At 41.8% G+C, this 27,216-nt stretch overlaps 2 protein-coding genes across 4 annotated transcripts; one reads left to right on the top strand and one right to left on the bottom strand.

The window, feature by feature from the left end:
* Window positions 1-2,832: 2,832 nt before the first annotated feature.
* Window positions 2,833-20,366, top strand: LOC110982471 (ATP-dependent RNA helicase SUPV3L1, mitochondrial-like). The gene is made up of 15 exons (XM_022240879.2): window positions 2,833-3,411; window positions 4,417-4,494; window positions 5,687-5,909; window positions 6,392-6,560; window positions 7,258-7,369; window positions 8,129-8,206; window positions 8,901-9,044; window positions 9,941-10,069; window positions 10,466-10,559; window positions 11,158-11,248; window positions 11,770-11,979; window positions 13,307-13,483; window positions 14,613-14,761; window positions 15,635-15,828; window positions 17,644-20,366. Exons 1-15 carry the CDS (start codon window positions 2,970-2,972, stop codon window positions 17,910-17,912), a joined length of 2,559 nt encoding a protein of 852 aa, XP_022096571.2. The 5' UTR covers window positions 2,833-2,969; the 3' UTR covers window positions 17,913-20,366.
* On the bottom strand, window positions 19,871-27,148 carry LOC110982455 (uncharacterized). 3 transcript variants are annotated; one of them, XM_022240850.2, is made up of 5 exons: window positions 26,991-27,148; window positions 24,951-25,033; window positions 23,629-23,791; window positions 22,823-22,982; window positions 19,871-22,282 (listed from the first exon to the last, which is right to left on the bottom strand). In XM_022240850.2, the coding sequence occupies exons 3-5, from the start codon at window positions 23,776-23,778 to the stop codon at window positions 22,107-22,109; spliced, it is 486 nt and encodes a 161-aa protein (XP_022096542.2). In that variant the 5' UTR covers window positions 23,779-23,791; window positions 24,951-25,033; window positions 26,991-27,148; the 3' UTR covers window positions 19,871-22,106. The 3 variants fall into 3 exon arrangements, with proteins under 3 accessions (XP_022096542.2, XP_087000937.1, XP_022096543.2); XM_087144811.1 differs by lacking the exon at window positions 24,951-25,033 and having other exon boundaries at window positions 26,991-27,146; XM_022240851.2 differs by lacking the exons at window positions 24,951-25,033; window positions 26,991-27,148 and having other exon boundaries at window positions 23,629-23,810.
* Window positions 27,149-27,216: the final 68 nt, after the last annotated feature.

Genomic DNA, 27,216 nt, shown 5'->3' with positions numbered 1-27,216 from the left:
TGCTTGATCTGTCACTTTGGAGACGGACAGTCTGGGGGAGGGAGGGAGGGCTGAAGGGGCCACGCCCTCATTGGCGATAAGCTTATTCATTGTGACAAAAACCATAAGCATTAAGATTATCCATCGTTCTCGTGTGCCTCCACTGGTACTGCATTGTGCCCCTTAATGCCCGAAGCTGGTGACGAGGCTTCCATAGAGAAACTGCGGTGTTCTATATTCGACAAAATTGCGTCGTGACGTGCCGTTGCCATCTTTCTCATTACTTATATGCTGTGTTTAATTCATTGCGTCGTGCCGTCGTGACGTCACATCGTGCCGTCGCGACGTGTTGTTTCTTTATACCGTCTTGTCTTGCCGTCGTACCGTGCCGTCGTCACGTCGTGTCTTGCCGTCGTATCGTCGAGTCGTGCCGTCGCGTCGCCTGTCTTTGTATGGTTTTATACATTGTGGGTTAGGCCGTCGGGTCATGCGGCCGTGCTGTCGCGTCCTGATGTCGTACCGTCGCGTCGTGTCGTCTCAGCGTCGTCTGTCGAATCGTGCCGTCAGGCCTTGCTGTTTCTAAAAATAGCTTGTGATTGTCACGGCAAGTAGCGGGCTTATGTCACAAGTCCTGGAAACAATAATGTGCGTGCATAGAGTACCGAAGTGTGACGTCACTGTGAACAAGAAAGTGCAGTGCAAACGAATGGAGTACGCGCGCGTGTTGGTTCACCCGCTGGTTCTAATGCCTTTTACACACTAATTGTGCGCGTGACGTATTCACCTCGGTACTCTATAGGGCCTACAAGATGTGATGATGTGATGGTATCTATTGGAACCATATAAACTTACGCGCCTCATTTAGCGTCTATGCAGTGAGTACACAGACCGGGGGTCTATGTGTTTATCCGGTTCGTAAGGACACAGACATGTCCGGTTCGTAAGTGTGACGTCACTTCAGTTTGAACCACGCCCACTGCACATACACTGCACACAAGGTTACATGCATTGATCACCGTTGACGTGGAACCATGGAACCGGAAGTTAACGCGCAACTTTAGCAATCGTCCAATGGGAGCCTGCAAATCATGGCGCGTCCGCCTTTGTGACGAAGTTACTTCCGAACCGGATACTCGCCGCGTAGACGCTAATTAATGAGGCGCGCAAGTTTATGCGCGTTTGACGCGGAGCACGCTGAGTACGCGTAACTAATTAGGACCTTTCCCGTGAAATATGCAAATTGGACCGGCGCATGCGCGCTACTACCCTTGTTTGGCAAGTGCAGCCGTCAACACTGTCGGTAGGGTAGGCGAGCTGCTAGTAACAATAACCTGGAGTGTTGTCGATCAATCAAAACCATATTACAGCCTTTTCCCAATACTTGAGCACGCTTTTCTCGAAACTAAGTGAAGTTTTCAGTGTCCTGAGGTTGGAAAGTAACAGTTCCTTGTCTTTAAATTTGGCACTTATGTCAAAGTATACTAGTACAGAAACGGCGATAGTGACGCGCGCATGGAGACTTGTATTGCTACGTCAAAGATTTAACCAGTGGTACTAATGTGCATGTGCTCGCCTTATTTGCGTATTTCATGGGAAAGGTCCATTCCGGAATGTAAGGTCTTTGCATACACGCAGAGCGGGTGTAAGAACCCACTTGTAACCACCTGCCTTTCTTTCGCCGTTTGGGGGTGCACTTCAGCTCCGGGCGGATACGCGCAAGACTGGCGGTCTATATGCCAAAGACATACAAACGCACAGACCACCGGTACGTCAAATCTCTTCTAATATGAACAAGATAGGCAGCTCTCGCCTTGATATGACCACATGAAGAAATTCTTGTAGTCTATAATTTGACAGGGAAAAATATAGTAGATTGCCCCTCTTGATTCAGAGAATTGTACAAGCTCAATCTGGGTTGTGTGTTAACGTGCTAAGTATACCTACACTTTGTGTTTGTAAATTTGTTTTTTAAATAATAGTACGTGTTATAATGATACAAGAAAAAATGAAACCATCATTGTGTTCTCTTACTACAATAGCTTCCTTTCCCCCTGCTTCTCACCAGATGCTAAATGGGCGTCACCAGAGTTTATTGAGGAACCCCGGCAAAGCATCTTTTCCAAGGGGGATTTGTAGGGGTCAATGTTCTATTAAACCATTAACAATAAGAGGGGTAATTTTTTTTAAGCAAATTGTTATTTTTCATCATCACCCGTCTCTTTTTTTCCTTTTTTCGGTGGAAGCCCCCCGCCCCGTCTCGCGACACCCATATGCATGGTGCTGCTCTTCTCGTGATATAGGGCACTTTCCCAGGAGACGCCATAGGTGCAATACGTAGGCCTTCTGTCCTGCTGAATTTGTAGAAAACAATAATTTGAGAGGTTGATCGTTTTTGGGTTTTTTTTTAGCCTGACTGGCTGACATAGCCTTTATTTTCAACAGTTGACTAGGGTTGTTCGCACTTCACTGTACATGCGCAAGGCACATTAACCAAAACCTGTGTCCTTTCTCTACGGTTTACCTAGTGGTCCTTGATCGAATTTCCCCGTGAACGGTTCTTTGCACCAAAAATGAAGCCGGGTTCGAGTCCCGGATTGTCCCAGGCTTTAAGTGCATTTGGTTTTCAGTCCATTTCCGGAGGTTTTCTCCGTTTTTTTCCTGCCTCTGATTTGGACCTTCTTCCTAACTCCGTAATGTGATGCTGATTAATAAAGGTAACGAATAAACGTATAGCTATTGGTGCAAATAGCCTGGGTAGCTGAAAGCGCCATTAAAATCAAACAACTTGCCCGTACTGATCGTAGAATTTACATGTCTGATGTGCTGATCAGCGACAAATTTACGCCCTCAACGTTAAAGCTATGCTTAATTATTCAAGATGGCGCTCTCCATGTGACCCTCATCTGCAACACGCGCCACGCAATAAGGGAGAGTGTTTTCACAATTAGAGGAGTTACTGCAATCTTTTGAGAGTTTCACGAGTGAAAACAATGAACACCATCCAAAAGAGAACGCTTCGTGTTCTAGTAGAGAGGTTAAGACTTCAGGAATCGCTGTCTACCTGGTGTGGTCATTCCCACGGGTCGCTACGACGAGCAGTTCGCATTCCAGTTGGCATGGTTGGCAATCATGCCGCAGCCTCCGATAATAACCACCATGATCATAACAGACGAAGCACTGCACGGCTAACACATTCGTGGACGAACAGGACAAGCCATAGAATTCCACCTCGCAGTTCACCCAATTATTTAAATCTGTCCCATAGTTGTTCAGTCAAGAGAAATGTTAATAATAGGCATTACTCTGAGTCGGACAACAACGGTGAGAAGAATATTTCCACCCTGTTCATCCCTGTGCCGGTCAAAGTGACTTTTAACCCAGACGATATCAATATTGGGGAGGAGTTGGGAGCCAGTCTCAAGGATAAGAAAGGTAATTCTCACAAAAAATGCTATGAATTGTTTACCAGTTATGCAGCCAGTGCTGGCAGTTGACTTAACATGTGTCATGCTTCAGTCATGTCAACTATGTCTGTGAACACTTATGAATGGTTCTTGGTTCTTTTCTTCCCTTAGAAATGTCTTTCAGGGTTGGCAATCAAATGTAGCATTTTGTTTTACAAAAAAGTAAATAAAAGGAAAGAGTTCCACATAGGGACAAGACTAATTTTCCTTTAAAATGTTATAGCAGTTGTCAGAAAGTGATAAATGTCCTAACAAGTGAAATTTAGCTGAGAAACTTCTTAAGCATTTACTCAGTAAACACTCATTTTTTGAGACAAGTCTCATAGGTTTGTACACAGGGGCATCAAGTGTTGTTTGTATATGGAACTCTCTGCAAACAAAATAACAATAAAATTACAGTGAGTTGGAAACTATCAGTAGAATTAGACATCAAAACTCGGAAACTGTCCTTAACTTCAGAGATGTCCCATTACATGTGTTTAGAGACAAAACCAATCCCCTAGTTTTGGAGATATTTTCTCTTTTGGGGGACTGATTTTGTCCCCGACTAAAGAGACTTCCTTGAGTTTAGGGACAGTCTCTGAGTTGTGATGTACATGTACCTCTATCGACCATAGCACCTTTGGTTGATCTGCGCAATCACTTGATCTCTGTATGATCGCTGCGCATTCTGTCAATAATTGCAAATGTACAGATGGTTGCCTTTTCTTCGTGCTTTCTTATTCAGGCCTGTAGAAGATCATACAGATCAATTAAAAAAAGGAGTAAGTTCAAAGATTTCATATGATCGATTGATACCCCAAGGTACATGTAATTGCATGGAGGTGCTGATTGACTGCTTGTAAATGATACAGACATCCTATTGATCTTAATTTGAAAGATTCCTTACAGATACATGTGTACGGCAAAGTCAGGTGGTCAAAAGACTTAAGATTCATTTGAAGTCAATCAGTTTCTGTATTTGTTATCATAGCTGAGTTGCTGAAGGTCCTGAATTCATTCTACAGAAGGAAAGAGATACAAAGACTGGCAGCAGAAAATGGATTGGATGGTAAGAGGCATTTTACAGGCTAGGAAATTTTGTGATTTTGTGTTCTTTGACCACTTCATGCCAAATGACATGTAAACACACTTTGACCGTAACACATTGGATGTTAGGGCTGAGTCAAGTCGAATAATTTACTATTCAAATATTCGACCTTCGAGTCGATCGCATACGCGAATATTCAGTCGCACCGACCGGCAGATTGTTGAGCAACAAACCATGTACAAAATCAGTTGCAATAATGCACACAATTGCACAAGTACATTACAGTCACTATAATAGCTTCTCACGTCTATGAGTATCTCCAGCCACGATTTAGCAAGATTTAAGAGACAAATAATACTTCTTTTCCTGTTGAAAATGTATATTCCTTTAAAATTTTTTTAATGTACTTTTTAAATCGATGTAAGGTTTCTGGCACTTTTCATTTGAATCTGCTTGGAATAAGCCTTCATAGTGCAATTTTTCTCATTTAAAACAAAAGAAAATTCTCCCTTTTCATGAATTTTGCATTTGAATATTCAAATTTGAAAAATAATATTCAAATATTCGACAGTTGATTGAATATTCAATTACTTGGATATTCGGCACAGCCTAATTGGACGTACAAACATGTCACAGCAAATTCTGTACATGTATATATGATTGGGTAGTGTCTTTCTGTACTTAGCTCTACTCATGCTTCAGTCATTCCTGTTGAGGCTGTACACATGCAGGCCTGAACTAGTCTGTAGGGTTAGCATGTGGGGAGCCTTCAAACAGCCAATGGCCCTATGCTGGGTGTCATGACATTGGTTTCAAAAAAAGCAAAGATGTGGCAAGAAATGCCACTCAACTCTTGAACAAATGACCTTCAAGGGTCAGCATTTTTAAAGTCCAACTGTGGTTGTGTTATCTTGCCATTTTAACAAGTTGGTATTTTTGAATAATACCATTGGCAAGTGGTAAATTTTAAGCATACTAAACCCCTCAAAACCACCAGAATGTTTTAAAGTAGGATTTGCCCAATTGGAATAGGCACTGCCCGGATATTGTTACCTATGGTGTAGGCTGCTGTTAGTATCCGCCCAGTGGGTGATTGTGGAGTATTTTGGGAACGTCAACGGCAAGAGGGCAAAGGATGAAGTTAAATACACATGTAATCAACAGCTTTCATTTTATTGCTTCAGAAATACGACATTTAATTTTCTCGCTTCAGAGCTTCTGTTCCACCAGGCTTTTGTGAGCTTCCGCAAGTACATCGTGGAAGTGGAGTGTCTGGAACCAGACCTGCACATTGTTCTGAGCGACATCTTGGCAGGTGCAGGCCATGTGGATGACATCTTCCCTTACTTCCTTCGCCATGCCAGGCAAGTCTTCCCTGCCTTGGATTGCATGGATGACTTGAGGAAGATCAGTGATCTAACTGACCCAGCACAGTGGTGAGTGAGTAGGTTGTCGGTAAAGATGCTTAGTATGGGAGCATACATGAATGCATTATACGATAATGAAGATCACGAGTGCAATGGTAATGATTTCATGAAGTGGCAGATGGAATGTTCTATTTCATGTAGCGAAGCTAAGTGGAATGGAATGGAACATTGAACCTGTCACCAAATGGAATTGTTCTTTCCAATGCACCAATGTGAAACATTAGTTGTTTAACACAATGCTAGAATAAATCTTCTTTGTACACAAGTCATGGTGAAAGCTTTTATACGTCTCATATTATTATGACACATCATCTTTCACCCCCATCACATGGATCTCATCAGCGCTGTCTTGTTACTGGTCTGATTAAAAGGCAAAATGGAATCTTTATACATATATTTGGAGTTTGGAATCCTTGGTAATACCACACAAAAACGGGGAGGCAGAGGACTTAAAAGGCCCAATTGCTGTAGTAGTTTTTCATTTTTAACAGGTACCCCGATGCGAGGGCCATCAAGCGGAAAATTGTCTTCCATGCTGGCCCCACCAACAGTGGGAAAACCTACCATGCACTAGAGAGCTTCTGCTCAGCCAAGTCGGGCGTTTACTGTGGGCCGCTGAAGCTTCTTGCAAATGAGGTTCACATGAAGACCAATGACAAGGTATGGTAGTGGTCAGTGAACAGTTTGCCTCAGGGTAGGCAAGATGCAATGATGAGTTTTGCGAAATCTTACTTTCCATTGATGGGTGATTTAATTGACCTAAAACATAATGAAGTCACCCTTTCCTCTAGGAGCTTGATGGATTGCATCCCACCTCACTGCCATATGAAAGCACACATGTAAACAAAGCATGACGTCATTGTGCAACAGGTCTATAAAACAGGCATGCTTGGCAAAGAGGGGACGCGGGTACCATTGAAGACCAGGCAGAGCTGTTAACGGTGGACTAAACTGGATGCTGTCTGACACTAGATGGCACTGCTGTTTTGCTAAGAGTTTCTCTATTTTGCAGACACGAACATCAATGAACAAGGACGTCATCCTCACCTCCCTCTCTATTGACACGCTTGCCCGTATCGGCAGCCATCTTAAAAGTCTTTCTGTTGTTCTCAATATAGTAATAAATGTACGCACTTTTATTGCAGGATAAAAGGTATGTGCATACCACACATACAGTCTATTCACCATGCAGCTGCTGGTTCAATGGGGCCTGCTGCTGGACAAAGCCCTCCATTCAGGGCATACCACAGCCCAGCAGTCGAGGTCAAAATAATCCCGCCGCCGTGAAGGGGTTAAAGTCTTCCATGTTGATTTCATTCAACTTCTCATTTCTTTTTTGTTGTTCTGCAATGCTCAGGGAATCATGTGTGATCTTGTGACTGGGGAAGAGAGACGGTACACCCATCCCGAGGGAATACCCGCCAGCCATGTTGCCTGTACCGTAGAGATGACCAACGTGAACCAGCCATGTAAGAAGCAGAGGAATTGCCAAAAGTCAACACAATCTCGAACGTCGAATCTTGAATGCAAACGTCTTTCAGCATAGATGTTGCAATATTGCTGCATACTTTTAGCGTTGTAACTGTTGATGGCATTCCAACTTAAGCCACACCCACTCACGTCGTATAGCAATGGAACCATTGGAATTGGAAGCAGTGCAATATTGGCTTATTAGCCAGTGGTTGTTCATAATTTGCAGAGCATGTGCATGTAAGGCCAAGTCGCTGACCAATTAGATTGAATTTCACCACCTGTATTAGTACTGTAGCATATCCTGTAGCACATCCTGCAATCACAGCCCATGAAACACAAGCAAGAAGCAGTCTCACTGAGTAGCTGAGCCCAGAAGCCTTGAAAATCACAGTACCCCTGGGGGATTTGTGTGAAAAATGTGCACAAAAGCTTTTGTGAAATACATCTTGAAGTTGGTCTGCTCTTGACAAAAACATCTAGCACAAAATAAAAACACTGGCAATTATTCACAACAGACTGGCAGCAGTTCAACACATTTCAACCATGCCATTCTTCACTGCGAAGTCAGGTATTATATAACATCAAACTCACTGAAGGTGTCTTTTGGGTGAAGCACTGTTTGACTGATGATTCACTGTCGTATGAACTTGAGACCTGTTGTAGCCTACATAAATTTGTTGTCCCAATCTTGCAGCAAAATCTCCAGATTTTGATGATCAGATTAATTTGTGTGTTTTTGTTGTTCATTTGTGTAGATGAAGTGGCAATTATTGATGAGATTCAGATGTTGAGAGATCCTGCTCGGGGTTGGGCCTGGACCAGAGCCTTCTTAGGTAGGAGAAGAACTAGCTTTATGTGCCTATGAGAGGAAAAACCTTGCTGTCAGTTCCACAAGACATTACAAAATGCATGCCATATTTAGGATGCGTTTATGAAGCTTGAGCATTACAGACCTCATGCCTTGATACAAGGAGAATCCTAATAGGCATATTCCTGACATTTGCATAAAATGAGGGTGTTTTATTTCTCTAGAACTGGGCTTCTACTCTCAATTTTGTTTACAAAGAAAAGATTAACGATTTGTTACTCTGGGAAAACAAAGCTGACATTTCCAGCATTAGTCTAGATTGGAGATAAGCTTTCTGACTAAAGTCGTCCATTTGTGATTTGTTTGCCTCAGCTATGCAATCTTACATGACTGTACATTACATTGAACAGTTCGTGGACTGGCAAACTGTGTAACTTTAGAAAAAAGCAATTTTTAAACCATGGTCCACTGCACCTTTAGTCCTTCAAATGTCAGTAAAACCTTTTCATGATAACGGTTGAAATTTGTCAAATTCCATGGCGTTGGCAAGTCATAAACATTGGCATGTTTTCATGCTTGGCCCAAAATAAGCTGGTATTGAGTCATTAGATGACAGGGTTTGTCCTAGAATGTATTTCTGCCGAGCATAGCACTTTTATGAGGTGGGCCCCCTACTTAACGTCTGAATCCTTACTAAAAGTCCAATTGTTGATTGGCAGGGGTGGCTGCCCAGGAGATCCATCTGTGTGGTGAGGCAGCCGCTATCAGTCTCGTCCAACAACTGGCAGCAGCCACTGGAGATGAGATGGAGGTCAGACACTACAAACGGCTCACATCACTCAAGATACTAGACCAACCGTTAGGTAATCTTGACCTAGGTTCATTTTGCAGTGCAAATGTAATGCTCTCCGCGATCTTATAATTTAGCAGGGTGCCAGCCAGTGTGAGACAAGCACAAAGTCCTTACATTTTATTCTACTGATTGGAACTCGTCAATGAGCAGGGGGCTTGGGGATTACGGCCTGAATAAAAAGCGCCCTCAAGTGTTATGGGAACATTGTAAGTGAAGTTAACTGGTTCTCATTGTGTCAGAGTGAAAATAGCACTAGGGAGATTGGAACCAGTCCAGAATTTCATGCGTACATGTTATGTGTATATGTGAATGCTTAATACGTGCAGGTATACGCATGTTGCACATGTTGTATCTAAATCTGGCTTCGATCATAAATGCTACAACAATATTACTGAATATTAATGTTGGCAAACTCATCATGTTCATTCCACAATAGTGTGGTAAACTTCTTTGCACTTAACTGGTGAAAATCCAATGAAAAAACTCACAGTTTTTGCCCCCAAGAACTGGGCGTCCTATGTCTGATTTTTAAAAATTTTTGCAAGCGTGTGAAGACGTTCCTTATTAGTACAACTGTGAAGTTGGTGGTTTTTGTTGATATGGTCATTTGAAGTTCAAAGCTACATGGTGCCTACCGCTTGCATTGAACTACACATTTTTCTGCTGACCTTTTGCAGGACAGTGGGCGCTGCACTAGTGTGGGAGGTTCATTTTTTCATAAAAGCAGTGTCAAGATACTGGCAAAGAGTTTTACTTGAAAAACTCCTAAAGGCTGGGCATGTGAAAAAAAGGACTACTGTGATATCAGAAAAAATTTTGAAGGTGGGCTGATTCTGACTGCACCATCACTCTTTTAATTACGTTGTGTAGCATGTCATTTACTTTGATGTCATTGGTTATTTGTAGAAAGTCTAGAGAATGTCCGTCCTGGAGACTGTATTGTGGCTTTCAACAAGAACGACCTGTATTCAATAAGTCGACAGTTGGAAGCCATGGGGAAAGAGTGTGCTGTCATCTATGGTAGTCTTCCTCCTGGTGAGTAAGGGAGTGTTAGGGCCTAAAGCTTAGTCTCCAAACGGTTGTAACCATCACCAACAGCACAGCCGACAGCAGAAAAGTTGATCATGATCCAACTTTGCTGACTTTCAGCATTTTATGTCGTATCAGTCACGATGGTGTGTTTCCATATGATTACGTATCTTCCAGGACTGTTCCACGATGCTGTCTGCTTCTCGTTACGCTGATGTGAAAACTAGGCTTATTGTTAGCACCATAGTTGTTTAAACAAAAGATGAAAGTTTAGCTCAGTCTTTTTCTTATAAATCCCTAAACAGCTGAGGTCGAAGAAATGTTACTGGGATGTGAAAGGCTTTTCTTGCTAGGACTTTGTTGTGACAGTGCGGATATTTTCACTGCCATTCTATTTAACAGGTACAAAACTAAGCCAGGCTAAGAAATTCAATGATCCTGATGACCCTTGCAAAATCATGGTAGCCACAGATGCAATTGGAATGGGGTTAAATTTGTGAGTATGTCATTAGTTGCAATAAACGTGGAATGAAAGTGTACATTTATGAATATAACTAAGTGACATGTTAAAATTAGGAATTATTAATGAATGAAACCCCACTGATGGAGAATCACATCCTTGTCAATTCCAATCCCTTTAAACAGACAGTTTACAAGAGCTCATCATGCTTTACTCATTTTTATTGTTGTTGGACTCAAAAGGCATCGTCCAACTGTGAGTGGATCCACCTGCATTCTCTTTGCCTAAAAAGTCACATGATATTTGCATGGTCCCTATATTCCTAGCCATATTTTGGGTTCAGCTGGTAAGCCAAATAAATATCTCAATTTACAACATTTTAAGGCACTACTTGAAAAATTTATGGTGGTTTTATTTCCAATAAGGAAAGCTGCATTGATTGTTTGTCTTCTGTTGTAAATTTTTTAACTTTGACTTTGATCTTAGCAGAAAACAAAGACCATTCTGGCTACCAGGATGCAACATGGCGGGTGTAGTGTGGCATCATAATATTTTTGGTCTATCCAGTAGTCTATTGTCTGCCAAGGAGATGTAGTTTTGATGCTGTTGCTTCCAAAATATTTATCCTTGGCAGGAGCATCAAGCGCGTCATATTCAACTCGTTGATTCGACCAATCATCAATGAGAAAGGCGAGAAGGAGATGGATAGGCTCTCTACCTCTCAGGTAAGGTAGAGTTGAAGCAAATGTGACCCATTGTAGAAGATGGAGGAGCATCGTCGAATGGTCAAATAATCTTGTCTAATTTCAATGTTGCACTAAAGTTGACCAACTGGCTTTCCTAACAAAAAGAGGGGGGGAATTATTGCAGTGATTCTTGGGCTACATTGACTGCCCCAAGTGGAACACGATGGGGCATGGTTTTACAGGTGCACAACTGTCTTTTGGTGGCAACTCACTGTTTTGTATGTGCATGCACATTTTTGTCGGATGCACTAAGTACACATATATGCAACCGATTTCTGTCTGAATGTATGGTCTTTGCTTCTGTGTCGGGCCTGACAAACTGCCCACCAGCCTGTCTCTTTGTGCTGGTGAGGGTGCACTGCAACTCGAGGGCCAATTTCACAGAGCTATTTAAAACAAAGGTTACCAGCTAAAACTCTGTGTGATTGTCGTGCTAACCGAAAGACAGCCAAGTACGATCCCAAAGCAATATACATCACATGTTCTAATCCACCCTTCAGGCATTGCAGATAGCTGGTCGAGCAGGGCGGTTCGGAACCCAGTTTGAGGAAGGTGAAGTGACCACGTTCTTGAGCAGTGACTTGCCCACACTCAAGGAGATCCTTGCGTGCTCAGTGGAGAGCATTGAGGCGGCTGGACTGCATCCTACGGCTGAACAGATTGAACTCTTTGCCTATCATCTCCCAGATGCTACCCTCTCGAACCTCATAGTAAGTATAGCCTAGGGTCATTGTTAATCCTATCTAGGGCCATAACAGGTCCCTGGTAACCTGATACTCAACCAACAAGTGACATGCACTCGGTCTTGTTTCATTTTCCAAAATCATTTGCACACATTCAAAACAGTATTTTGAAGACAGCACAAATGTTCAATCTAAAATGTGACTGCCAGGGAATGAGTGCCTGCAAAATAATATCTGCATTATTTTTAGCTTAGCAATGGAAATAAATAATAATTTAATGCAGTAACAGCTTTGCCTTTTGGAATTGAACAATCTTTCACCTTGTGAAATTATTCTTTTCGTTGCACTCTTAAACAGGCATTATTTGCATGTAAACCATACTTCTTGCATATTCATGATTATGAGCAGAAATCTATTCACCATCTCGTACCAGTTGCTATTTTTGCTGTTTACTAGACATGCATGCGAGGATCCATGTATACTTGTAAATTGTTCCCCTGCTTGCCCAGGCGTCACCTTGGGAACCAGCTTGTCAATTTCCAGTACCTTGGAGAGCTAACATTGCATGTTCACCCTCACACCATGTTATATTTGTATATTATTCAACACCTGCATTAATCCCCATCATCTGATTGGGGGATCGTTGATCACATGGCATTGAATTATTTGTACCAACACACTGCTGGCACGCGCGATGCATACGCAGAGTGCCAAAAATTTATTGACAACTGTGCATTAGAAATAGCTAACGAAAACCTCTGGATCGAAAAATATTCACAGTAACATGGCCGACTTAGATCCGACGTTCATGATTTTAAGTGACGGAGAAATTGATGAGCTTGTCAATGCAGCTGATGCTACCAGTACTATTAGAGACAAATATAATATGCTACAAGTAAACCAATCAGATGACGAGGATTTATACAGGTGTTGTAGAGAACAAATGATGAATGTTTCATATTCATGCGATGGTATGAATATTTGCATTTGGTAACATATGTATACTGTCCAATGGATACCCAACCACATGAGAAACAGGTACCTAGTTCGAATGAAAAACCCATTGATAGAACACCCTTGTTGAGTGTTGTAGCTTGATGAGATCCCCCTGTTTGTCTGAGTAACTAGAGCTGAGTAAATGTGAATAATTCACTCTTTCAATATTTGATGTTCAGTTCGATCGAACATCCGAATATTCGGTTATACCGACCGGCGGATCGTTGATGAACAAACCATATACAAAATCAGTTGCAATACCACACACAATAGTACATTATAATCACTATAATAGCCTCTCACTTCTAGGGATATGATTTCATCTAGGATGGCACCATTTTTTTTGTTTTCTGCTCAGGACATCTTCGTGAATCTGTCCAAAGTGGACAACAACTACTTTGTCTGCAATGTAGACGATTTCAAATTTCTGGCTGACATGATTCAGCACATCCCGCTGCATCTGAGGGCACGCTACGTCTTCTGCTGTGCACCAATCAACAAGAAGCACCCTTTCATCTGCACCATGTTCCTGAAGGTATGACATTGTTGCTGGCCCATTCTGTATCAAATCGTACAAAATCGGGAACCTCTCACGTGCCTGGAAAGTGTCGAAAGATACCTTTGTTTTTTTTCACTTTACATCGCTATTTCCTACATAAACTAGTTCTGTGTTACAGAGATAGTTTTTAAAGCCCAACTGAACTCCCATGCAGCATTGATACATTGATTCATTGTATTTGGTTTTTGCACAACATTGTTGACTCTGTTGTGGTCGACGCCCCTTCAGACCATCACGAGACTGCCACTGGACCTATGGCAAGACCATCACCAAATCAAATTTAAACCCCTCAGGCTGAATTTGAGTCACATGCTGTTCAAATGAACTGCAGCAGAGGTATTCCTGTGTCGTCGTTTACCCGATTACTTTTGCAACCGGTGCACATGTGAATTCATGACAGATGTGCAATGGTACCAGAACCCAGGGTCAGTGCACGGAATAGCCAGGCTAATTTACTGCTCAAGTGTTGGGTAAAACAACCATAATTTGGGCAGCAGCAGCATTTTTGTATTGTAAAGCGAAAGGGTACCTCCAGTCTTTAATCAGACTTTTTAAGCCAAGGTCTTTTCCTCAACTGGAGGATGACCTTTGACCTTGATCAGTGGATGACTCATAAATTAAACTAGACATCTGACCTTGCACAGTAACACAGGCAAGACCCCCGAATGTCTCTAAGTTGTACTGGTTGCTGTGTATGTTGCCCATTTTACCTTCCATTCAAATCCGTGTGTGAACATAGTGATGACATTCTATTGGGCCGACACATAGCCAATGTGCAAATAGGTTCATTTACATATAATGCAGAGCATCCACAATGTTTTCTTTAATATTAGAATGTACATTCTGTGGTCAGACAGCAGATGCCCAATGTAAATGGTCAGCACAGCCTTACATAAATTTATTAGTAAGGGGAATACTAATGCTTGGAATCAGTACTCTGAGTGGTACACGTGTGTGCTGACACTTGCGCCAATGTGGATATGTCACTGAGTTGATACCTACACCATAGGTCTTAAGGACCCCGAAACAGTCTTTATCCACAACATACTGAGGCCACGTTGTACTTATCTGCTCTTATTGTGCGTGCTCTTTGTCGTTGTTAAAGTTTGCCCGGCAGTACAGTCGTAACGAGCCCATGACCTACGACTGGTTCTGTCGACAAATTGGCTGGCCACTCTCCGTACCCAAGAACATCCGGGACTTGATGCATCTAGAGGCTGTACATGATGTCATGGACCTGTATCTATGGATGAGGTAAGGGAAAGTTGTCCAGCTATGGACTCTGTGCATGATTGCATTCTCAATGGTGACAGTGCAAAGTCACACAAGGAGATGGTTGCTCCGTTATTCAGACCTGAACTCCTATCATGTAGAGATAGGAAGATTGGTGATGCCCTTCCAGTTACTGTAGCTCACAGTCCCAAAGAAACCTGCCGAGGAGACGGAGAAGACAAATCAGTTTTAGAGTTTGGAAGAAAACCCCTGGCAAATTCTCCAGGAAAGACTCACAGAATGATGGAAGGACTACAAAACCCAATTCATATATCGGTCTGGAGGAGGTCACACAGAGGTGGAGGACAAGGAAAATACCAGTGCGCCGAGCTGACTGTACTTTGGGAATGCTGCCCTCTAGTGAATAATCTAGTTGACCTAAATCTTCAATTACTTGCGCATGTGGAACTCAACTCTTACTTCCTTATGCATGGATATTGACTTGACCTGACACCTCGGTCAAAGGTCATACAGACAACAGATCGCTCGCCAACCATTGACCCTAACTCATTGTGTGAGCAAATGCGGCTGTGCTCAGGCATTGTGATTGGTTTTACTGAAGGTGATTAGTTGGAATCATTAGGAATTTCATGGAGTTTGGGACTATTAAGATGAATATAACAATCTCCTTAGACGAAGCACACTTGTGCTTTAGAGGATGCTGAAATGAAAGATCAACTTTCGAGGACAAGAGGGAACCTTTTATTGTTGGTTTGTGTTGCCACCCTGTATCAGAATAGCACACATGTACACAAATGTCTGCATGGTAAAGTCTATTTGCTGTAGGGATTTGACACGTCACACGAATATTGTAAAGCACCGAAAGTACTTTGATACTGCTTTTGTCCTTTCCAGCTATCGCTTCATGGACATGTTCCCGGACATGGCCATCGTTCGTACCATACAGCGGGAACTGGACGACATCATACAGGAAGGGGTCATCAACATAACCAAGTTGATCCGAGCCACTGAAAGCCGGTCAGCCAATGGGGTGACGTCGCTACCAGATGACGACATAGAGAGAAAGAAAGGCATGGGCAAATCTGCAGGTACATTTGTTGTGTAAACATAACCTCTAATCCTCTCAGCTCCTTCAAAACCCACTTGGAGATTTGAAAGGTTTTGTAGGACTTAAAGGTTCCTTGAGGTAAATTTTTTTGGACACACTTTTTGTACAATTGTGTACTCCTCTGTAATTTGTGAAAACTTTTTGTCACCCCTTTTAGGTTAAATGTATTGAAAAGTGAACTTGTTTGAACATTTTTTATCATTGTACATGCTTTTCTGGACAACTGTAGGTGCTGGTGTTTTTCTGTTTGAATTGTGAACCCAACATTTCTCAATTGAAAACATTTCTGAGGAAGGTTTCTGTGTTGGCCTATTGCCATACACCAACACAACAATTAGGAACCACCATAGACAAGTACATGTTGGACAGCCAAATATCGAAAGTTCAGGAGTTTGTGCAGAAATCAATTCAATGTTGAGGCTTTCAGCCCAGAATGATGTCACAGGAATGCACCCTTTTTAATGTTGTCAGGCCATTTCTTGAAATCTAGTACAGATGGAGAGTTCCTGATTTAAAATGTTTTTGATGCTTCACATACTGAATGGTAATTTACTTGGCCCAAGCAATGTACGTTTGCCTCCCGGACCTGACATCTGCCTAGCACAGAACATTAACCACTTGCCGTCGGGTGGATTTTTCTTGAGCAAGACAAGATACCAGGTCATTTTCAAGATTTTCCGTTTTCAAATTCTTCAAAAATTCATCATTTCATTTGGTGGCCGTTTATACCAAAATGAAGGACTCTTTGGGCACTACTCTAAAGCTGACAGGTAAAATTCATTGGCTCCTGAATATTTCAGCCAGGCCTGCAGCCTTGGAAAAAGGGCCCAGATTGTGCAGTGTTAGGTAAGATTCTTTTGTTTCCGAAACCGGCATAGTGCGCTGCTGACCTCAATAGGGGCCAGGTTAGCGTGCAGCGGTGCTGTGTGGATCATCGCTGCGGTGGTGGAGAGCTTTTGTCCCGGGTGGTAATCCGCTCATTCTAAATGCCTCAAGCCGTGGCATACTGTTTCAAAACAAAGCTGGCTTATCTCCACTATTGAGAGCGAAAAAGTGTCGGTAATGCCCAGCAGCTCAGTCTTTTGTGCTGAGTACGGTCTTTTGTTTTAAGGCCCAACTCTTTTGTCCCAGTTCTGGGCTCCCCCGCTCTGCATATAAAGCCAATGTACTCGAAAACGGGTCACCTGGCAGGAAGTGGTAAATAAAGGAATGAAATCACTCTGTAGTGGTTTAAACTGGTACATTTAAAATAAGATAGGTGCCTTTCAGTGATAACGGACTCAGCTTAAGGCCCTACCTCTTTAAAGCTTCCCCATCACAATTTAATTCCCTTCTCAAATGTCTTTTTTTGTGTAAAGGTCAAATTTGATTTCATGATGAATATTTCCACTATGACTTTGTCAGTTTTACCTCGCGTTTTGTGACACAGATCTCTAATCATATTGTTGGTATATGCCTTGTGTGTATTGACTAAAATCTTCATTACATCACCATGTAATGTATGGACATTAACGCGTGTGGTGCACACTGTGCCAAGTGAAGTTTTAATTCTATGAGATACAGACTCATTGGTCATGTGAGCATGCCTGCGCAATGATAAGTAGGCTAGGTATTGTCTTGTATGACAGTCACAGTCCATAAAATTTTTAAAGTGTTTAAAACTAGTATTTCATCATTTATTAACAAGCACCCATGTGACAGGCTCTTGGCCAATAGGAATGGGCAAAGTGTCTGACGGACTCATGCATAAAATCCTGTAAATGGAACATGATTATGTCTGGAATATCCCTGACAGACTCCAAGAGGAAAACCAAAGCCAAGTCGTCCAGGGAAAAGAGCCAAGCCAGGTCTTATGGGAGCTCCGATGAGGAGGCAGACGGCAGCCAGCTGGACCAACGGAAACTGAGCTCGGTGTCGGGGCGCCTGAGCAAAGAGCTTATCAAGCAAGGCCTGCTGTCGGAGGAAGTGCTGGATCAGCTGCACAGGGAATGGAAGAGCTCAGGAATGGGCAAGGCCAAGGGGAGTAAGGGAGGAGGAAGTGGCAGGAAGAAGAAAAAGAAATGAAGCAAGACACCTGTGATCAATCATGTGCCAAAGGAATTAAAGACCGGCTAATTGTACTCTTGCATTTGATCCTGATACAGTGCATATATCACACAGCATACATCCCAATATAGTTAACTTATCGATATAACATATCGATATAATTAGCATACCATGTTCATTACATCTGAAAATATTGTCATTATTTGCACCCATTTTATCAATTCATACATTGCAGTGCATGCATTCGTTCCTTTGACACAGAGATTTATGTTGGTTTTTTTTTTCCACTGGGTTTATATTTCAAATCGTCAGCAGGCCACAGATGCCCGTTGAATGTCAACCTTTACTTTGGAGGTGGATTTTGGGAAGTAGCCTAATCCGAAGATGGGATATCCCCAAATGGCAAATTTGTACATTTACATTTAGCAAACATGAAGTATGGCAGTACAGATTTTCACCATGATGCTGTGTTGTGGCATGGGTTTGTCAGCATTTTTGACCCATCAATGAATTAGTACACCTTGTAGGTTCTCGTCTAGGAAATGAATGTGTGGGAAACAAGCTAATAAGGGAAGAAGATCCTAAAGTGACATAATAGCTGTTTCAGATGTCACAGACATGCAAGCAGTGAAGCTGGCATTCAATCGGCTGAGACTGAACTTCAAGACCGTACTTTGTAAGGTGCAAACTTGCTGAAGGATTGTAAGGATGTTTGGTACTTCATTGTTGGTACTTCCTGTATCATTAGTGTGAAATATCAGGGGCTTGGGCCGAAGTTCAGACATCTGTCTCCGGTCAGTCTTGATTTCAAGACTTCATTGTAAGTTCCCATGATAGCTGACCGCCGTAAGAGGTTGCTATCATGACAATAACAAACTGCTATCACATTCTGCATTTTGCCATGATAATACCGTCTCATTATTGCATGTTTTATAACAACTTGAAACCAAGACTAGTCCCCAGTTTGAGGCCTTTTTCTGACTCTCAAATGTCTTCAGGACTGCTATTTTTAATATTCTCAATCATCTGGGATTCAAACTCAGTTCTTATTATATCACAAGATTGTTACTGACTGCAGTTATAAAAGTAAAAAAGTTGTATCTTCAAAATAAAAAATCATTTTAAACCAGATTTGCTGCACTGTTGGTGAGTGACAAATATATTGATTTCAGTCATCATGATTGTGTTTAAAAACTGCTTTTTTGGACAACCGTTAGAGTAAAAATTGGTAATTTTGGGATGTATGAACCTCTGTGCTCTTTCTCTAAAGAGAAGTTGGTCTTCTTCACACCCATTCAAATGGACTTGGAGTTGATTACACTTCTAATGATTAATTTTAAAATGTGTACATTCTCTACTATTACGAATGTTTGTGCACTTGCATACAAAGCAGTGAGAACATGATTTGGTCAGAATTATTTGGAAACTGTTTTCAAGTCCCAACACTCTGTTCCAATATTTCAAGAACCCCTCAATTGTCAGTTTCTGTGATGATACGCTTATGTTGCAGAAGCATGCATAGAGTAAACTACATCTGCTCTGTCACCATATACCAGGCAAGATATGGGACGGAGGGGTACCCCCCTTACCTGTCCAATCCCTATACGCACTCTTGACTATTGTTACCTAACATCCCCCCTAGAAGTCTGTAAAGAATTCCTGAGATTCCTATCAAACAATGACCAACACAAAGGCGGGGGGGGTTCTGTCCGTCACTTCACTATATGCAGAAACAAGAGGGTGTGCTTTTATGTATTTGCTGGGAAGTCACTGCATGCTTATATGCACATATGCGCATTTTGGCGTGGACTGCCGAGCATGTGCAACAAATTTCAGTTGGAATGTGTGGTCTTTGCAGGTGCACCAGGCACCCAATTGAAACAATTCCAACCTACCTGTCTGTTCTTAGTTGATGAGAATTTGCTACAAGTCAGGCTGGATTCCCACAAGGACTAAATGAATACCACATTTGCAAGTTTAATTCCAAAGTTACTCCTGGTTTATTTAAAATGTACATGTACAGTTCAAATTGGACCATTAACCGGTTCAAGTTATTACACAGAAACCAATTCATTAACACACATCACCAACTCTTATTGTCTAGGTGTTTACAAGGTGTTCTTTGCCTTTACTTTTGGGCACTGAAATAGAGCTCCACGATTTGGCAAATTGCAACGGGACATTTTCAGTCTTAACATATTCTGGAGGATAAACAAATATGATAGCAGGTCATAAAAACCCATATTTTTATAGTTGGCAGGTACACTCCATCTTTCAACCAGTACTTCATTAAATAACTAAGCTGTCAATAATGGATGCAGTAATACTGCATCCATTATTTACACAATTTCCAATAAACATAAGCCATTCATTACATTTTGGTGGTGCCTTTCTACACATTAAATTATACACACAAGATTTTGGGGGAATAAAGTTTTTAAAAAGGGGAAAAAATCACCCTCCAAAAAACCCCACAACAAAAAGCAAAAATCAGATATCCCACACAGAAACAAACTTTTGGTTTGTATTGATGCTACAGTACATTCTGCCACAGTGGATGCGCTGTGGGTTCAGTTAAAATTCTGTTTGCACCCATTTGCCCTATTCGTGCACAGACGTTCATCTGATGTGGATCAACTACGATGCGACAGGGCTACAAAGCACTATCTTCATTTCTTGAGTGTCGTAATCGGGTCATTTATAAGTTATGTCGAAAGTACCGAAGTAAATAGATAAGCAACAATAAGTTTACATGATTATTTGTGACCTGCTCTGCAAAAAAGGGTATTAAGTCACGCAATGCCAAAACACGTAATGGCCTGTTCTATTTGGAGAGGCAAAATTTCTTCAATATTGTGCTTTTGTATTTTTTCCTTTAATAGCTTCTATAATATTTATATTTTCAGAATTTGTGACTACAAACATGGATACTGATGAATAAATATGAAAAATTGATCATTCAGTAATCCTATAAAGCATTGCGTGTCCAGGCGCTACACTTTATGAGCTTTTTCTCAATAAGTGTTTTATTGAATCGGAAAATGCGGATATACAAATGTCTATATATATCTCTGGAATGCAGCGCACTACAGGGGTCATTCATATGTCAAATTGTAGCTTTTGATGTACAGAATCCAGCCATATCAAAACTCCTAACCTGAATACCCATTGTTCTAGAGCCAGTCACATTTGGTATTGAGGAGCGCTGTGCCAAATATGTGTTTGAATATCAAGTACTGAAGTTTGGAATAAAATATTTTAAAGTAAAATATACTGAAACAAGATTGGAAAGTCAACATTTTGCCAGCAAAATTGTATTCCTAACTTTATTTCAAGATGTTCAGAATAAAACTTTAAGGCAGCTGCCTGATGGGCCCAACAGTAAAACCAAAAGTTTCCTCTGCTCTGAATTATCGATCAACCCTATTTTCATGGCTTGACTCTAAGACTGATATCTGAAAAAACATCTTAATAAAACAAAATGCCTATATGGATGCTAGTTAGCGACTCACAAACAGAAATCTGAGTAACTGTTGGCAATTGCCAAATACGTTGCAAATTAGATGCTGCCATTTTTGAGCATTTGATATGACAGTACCTGAAATGCATGCACAGTGGTGATTGTGTCTTGACACTAATGTTAGACTCAACATGATTTCCCTTTTCCCTAAATCTGGACAGGACTGCTTGCATAACTCTTGAGTTGCACAGTGAGTCAACAACAACTCAGGATATCTTAAAAAAAAGTGTATTTACATGTACTCCAAAGCATCATTCATCAAGTAAGTTGTTCAAAGAACAGTTTAGTGACGACCGTGGTTTCAACATTCTTATCACATGCATCATATGCACAACTTCGGACTGGTACAGACATAAGGGATATTTTGAAATCCCTTGTCACTAAAAAATACGATCTACATGCAACTGGTGACTAAACTGTATACATGTACGTGTACTTCTGTAAAGGGAAAAACTCTCAATATGAAGAATGATCTAAAATGAAAAGATCCAAATGATTATCCAATGTCTGTTGTCATGTGCCTGGCAGAAAAGGTACTCAGTCACTCTGTTAACACAATTATTAACACAACTTCAATGGTAACAGCTTGCTTAATATGACTGTCTGCCAGGCAGCAGACCAACTGTGTGGATGTTCTAGAGCAAGACAAAGGCAGGAAAAGATGCATTCTTCATTGTTGTGGACCCCGGTGCCTAATGGTAGTTGATAGTTGTGTTCGTACCCCCAATTATTACGAAATTGTTGTTGCCTGTGATGTTGGTGGTCCTGGACGTGACACCGGCATGAGTTTTGGTTGTCGTGGTAACACCTCCATCCTTTTGCGATCTCACTGCAGCTGTTGTTGATGCTGCAGCTATACTTTGTCCCACTATGGAAACAATGACAATAATACCAATGTTTGGGTGAATAACAGCGAGGCTAAAATTAAAGCTATACCAAGGAGCAATGTCTACTGAATCTGACACTGAAATGGTGCAGGTGCAACTAATGCAAGCTGAGAAGCTGTTGGGGAATTGCCTCTCTACATATCACGTATACCATCATGCTCTGTCAACTTTAACCCTCCTTCCAGTCATAACAGTCACATACAAGTCAAAATATTCCATTTTGAAACAAGGTCTTAGGGCTTCACTTAAATCTATTGGTCAGCACATGAAATCTGCATCCACTTTGACTAGATGTGCACCATGCGATCGCACACGTTTAGTTCCAGATTAGGAAATAGTCTCAATTGTTTTTACTGTTTTTTTGTGTCCCATGGTTTCCAAAGATGGGCACCTGGGACTTGTATCACATCTCCTCTATCCCCTCCCTCTTCCAATAATATTATTGAGGTAAGCCCTGCCCCTCAATGGGTAAAAGGTCAAATGAATACAGCCATGTCAGGTCATGAGGTCTACTTACATACCTGCACCAGGCTGGGCTTCCTTTTTTATCTGAGCAGGCACTCGGACAGCATTGAGTCTCTGCACAATGTGTCTGTAGTCTTTCTGCAAGGCATTTTTGAAATGTTTTAAAGCATCTGGGCGAGAATTTGGTAGGATCTCCAGTAGCTTTTCGGTTCGTTTCTGTGGAACAACCGGGGACACACATAAAGTAATAACACAAGCATTGCATATTTTTACCACTGACCAAATCCTTTTCAAAAGCTAGGGCATGCCTGGTTGAAATGTACATGCATACGTATACATCAGGACAGCTATTGTTTGTCATCGTTTTTCAGTTATTTATTGTGTGAGACACACCAAAATACAGAACGATGGCCTTTGGATAAGCTGTACTACTGCATACATGTACATGCACATTCCAAACACCTACATGTATGCCTAGTTCATGTACATGTACTGTGAATTAAATGTACATGTAATGCATCAATTCTTCTTTATTTAATGGCAAAGGGCCTTAACTGTGTACCACATTCCCTCCAACCATGCTATCATCACCACTATGGCTCATTATCGTTGGGGGGAGAGAAGCTTTCAGATTGCAGCATCCAAACTTTGGAACTCTTTACCGGAATCTGTGAAACTATTGAGATCACTTGACACATTCACGGACAGATTAAAATCATCTTTGCATAAACAGGCATTTAGTTAACATTTCCTCAACTTATCATTATTGGATGTCTTCATTTATTAGCACCATGAGCGCTGTTCATGGTGGATGCTGGCACTCTATAAATGTTCATTATTATCATTATTATTACTTTCTTACCCTTGATGTTTTTTCTGCTCTGATTTCTTCATCATCATCTGGATCTAGGACTTCAGCTTCGATGAGGTGATCCAGGACATACTTGGCATCCAAGTTTTCTGCGATGTATCCACTGATGCTACTGAGGGAATATTTGTCAGCTTCATCCATATTTGATGACCCCCTGCAGTCATGGACATGACAGAAGTAACACCGACCACGCAACTGGAAACTCAGGGTTTTTCACAGTACATTATGATGCAACTTTTTGGGGTGAAACTGCATTCAAATCTGATTGCACTCCTTCAAAAATCTCCAAAGGGGGTCAATGTAACAGAGAGAATGTGCCCAGCTGTCACTCTGCAGTGCTTGACAAAACCTTTAGCCTAAGTAAAAAAAAAAACTGAGTTTCTTTGTCCCTAGAACCATGGGGAACCTTGTTTTGTCTCTTACACAGAAGGAATGATGAGCTTCACCCCCAGAACTGTAGGGTTTCGATGTTCGCTGCCCTGTGTATGGTTGACATTGGACCCCACAGTTCTGCGGGTAGATGAGCCCACAGTGTCCTATTAAGAATTACTTACAGGCCTACTGAAGAATTCATGAGGTTGGACTTGGAGTGATAATCAATATTTACTTATTTTGTAGCAAAGCATGTACAGTGTACACCTATCCTAACCTTTACCTTGAGTAAATTGTCAGCATTTGTTAACAGCAGGGCACCACTCCTAACATGACTATGCTTATTGGTTATAGGAGTAGGAAAACCAAAAACCTCTATTTTTTGGACTGGTGCTACACATAAATTGATGACGACGACTCAATGCAGGATCAGAGGTAACTTGGTAAAATGGCAGGGTTTTAATTTTGAGGGAAATATGGGGTCAAATGATGAAACAAAACATGCTGAAAATGACCACGCACTATGCAGAAACAAACTTACACATATATACACATTGAAAACAAATACACTGTAGGCCAGGCCTGTGGCTGGACTGTGCAGTGATTGAATATCCCTTGCCTTTTTAAAAAAACACAACCAAAAGCCAGAAAACAAACACCTTTTTCCAGCAAATGTAAACAGTTTTAACTACCATGTCTGCATACACCACAACATGACCTGGCAATGCTAGTTCTAGCATGCCTGGGCACTGTCGCCAGCAAGGCCGGCATTCAAGCGCAACAAGCACCACCATGACTGTGCTGTCGAGCAACCCATGCCCGTTAGAAAAAAATCGCCAGCTGAGTGCTTCTGCTTTATACTGCAAACACCCCCAGAGGGTTACAAATGAGCAGGCGTAGTGTTGGCAGCAGGCAAACAATTTAATCATGAGTTAACAAACCAAATTTGAAAGTGTCGACAGTGGTGGCTTGCAAGATAAACTTGATGAAGTGAGGGAGTTGGTTCCGTTCAAGGACTGTCAGACTGTATAGAATAAAAGAGTAATTGAGGAGAAGGATAAATGTGGAGTTTGGAACACGGCCCTAGTTAACCTGTTGGATGTTTTGGGTAGTTCAGCTGTCATCCTGGAAAGCTACTACTACTACTACTAGGCCGTTAACACTCTTGTAGGCCTACAAGAAATTTAAACTGGGCCTACTATTTACAAAAGCGACAATATGCCCAGCGTTCTTCCAAGTTCCAGGGTCAACCACTACTTTTTGTACTAGTTTTTTTCGGTTTCGAGTCAACTCGGACCCAAACCAACTCGGACCCATGCCAACTCGGACCCACGACCAACTCGGACCCATGCCAACTCGGACCCAATACTAACCTGGACCCACAACCAATTCGGACCCACAACCAACTCGGACCCAATACTAACTCAGACCTGTGACCAACTCGGACCCACCCTGAGTCAACTCGGACCCAACCCCAGGAGCGTGATTAACTTGTTGAAAATTTTGATTTTGTCCACTTTTACATTTTAACATTTGGTAAATGACACTTTTGCACTGCATGATGCCGAGATGTAACGTCCTCTCTACACGTAATGCAGGGAAACAGTGGCACAGGCTTCGAGTTTGAACAGGCATGGTGGTTGAAAACGGTACAGGACTAGATTTGATATCAGTGATGTCTTGGAACAAGAGATAAGTAACCAACGAGTGTCGTATTTTTATGGAGGCACATTTCCTTTGATGTCTTATTTGCCGCTTGTAATCGGGAATGTTAATCAGTTACATGTATTAGCTTCCGAGGTACCAGCGTGATTGACCACAAGGACTGATTTCGTCACCTTCCATTCTTGAAACCCTATGATCGGGGAGTGGGAGCTTGGGACAACCAATGGGAGCAGCTTTTGGAGTGTGGTTGACAGTACCAAATCACTGATGCCCTTTCTCCAAAGTTTTTTGGTACTCCAGATCACCAGAAGAAATCAAATGAACTTTCACCAAACAGCCCCAAAAGTTTTCGATGCAATAAAAAGCCACAGATAAGCCCCTCTGATGTACACGTACATAAGAGATGCTGCATGCATACAACACATATTGCAGATATACCTCAATATCACCAACACTGTCCTTTTATAGTTTCTTGTGGTGTTATCCCCCACCTCACTTTTCAAATTATTTTGGCCTGGCAAGTCTTACACCTCCAACTTTTCAAATTTTTTTGGCCTGGCAAGTCTTACACCTCCACCTTGCCTAATTCCCCCCCCCCCCCGAATACCGGCAAAATTTAGGCAGATGGAGAAATTCATCCATTCAGGCCTAAACTGACTCTTCAAATAACTCAAATAGGTTGGAAATTTTGAACAACACAAATCAAATCATTTTAAAATAAAAATGTGGAATATTTCTCATTGTCTTAAACTTGGAAAAGGTTTGGAAGCGTCGTATGTCTGCCCGCAAGCTCATTATTAATATTTTGTAAGAACTGAGCGCATAGTTTTACTACTATTAGGGGGGTATCTTTGGGAAAAGGCGAATTAAAAAAATCATAAAATTGAAACGAAAAGTGATCGATCTGGTCATAATCTTGAATTTCCGGGGGAAAAAATAATCTTGAATTTCCAGCAAAAAAATAAAGGCCGACCTCTTCGCAATGTTCAAGAGTTGGCATTATTTTGGGCAATTTCGGAGTACGGGCGCGTACTTGGTGTAATGCAATCATAAGACTCAGTGGGTCCGAGTTGGTGTGGGTCCTAGTTGGTTATGGGTCCGAGTTGGTCGTGGGTCCGAGTTGGTCCTTGGTCCGAGTTGGCACGGGTCCGAGTTGGAATGGGTCCGAGTTGGTTTGGGTCCGAGTTGACCAGATCCCTTTTTTTCACCATGGTCGTTGCACTCAAAACGGGAAGTAGGCCTCAAGTGATTACTTTTTTGCGTACATGATTTGTAAATGAGAGTAAGCCTATGCAACTAAACCGACAAGCACCTACCTTTTTTTCTGCTGCAAATCCTGATTTTACTCAGACCAGCCAAAGACTTTTAGCAATCTTTTTTTTACATGTCTTGCGTGCTGCGCTGCATATGCGTTCCAATATATGACCGTATTGCGATCAGGGTACGTAGTACATGGTGCGACTGCGAGTAATTCGCAGGGATCAGCACGCCCTCTTGTGATAGCAGTGTGGTTGCCGGCCAGCTGCCTCGCTAGCTACATGT

The sequence above is a fragment of the Acanthaster planci genome, linkage group LG13 (genome assembly GCF_054643075.1).
Source record: "Acanthaster planci isolate LZ-2023a linkage group LG13, COTS_SCS, whole genome shotgun sequence".
NCBI lineage: Eukaryota > Metazoa > Echinodermata > Asteroidea > Valvatida > Acanthasteridae > Acanthaster > Acanthaster planci.
Note: the sequence above shows the minus strand (reverse complement) of the source record. Positions and strands in the feature narration are given on the sequence as shown.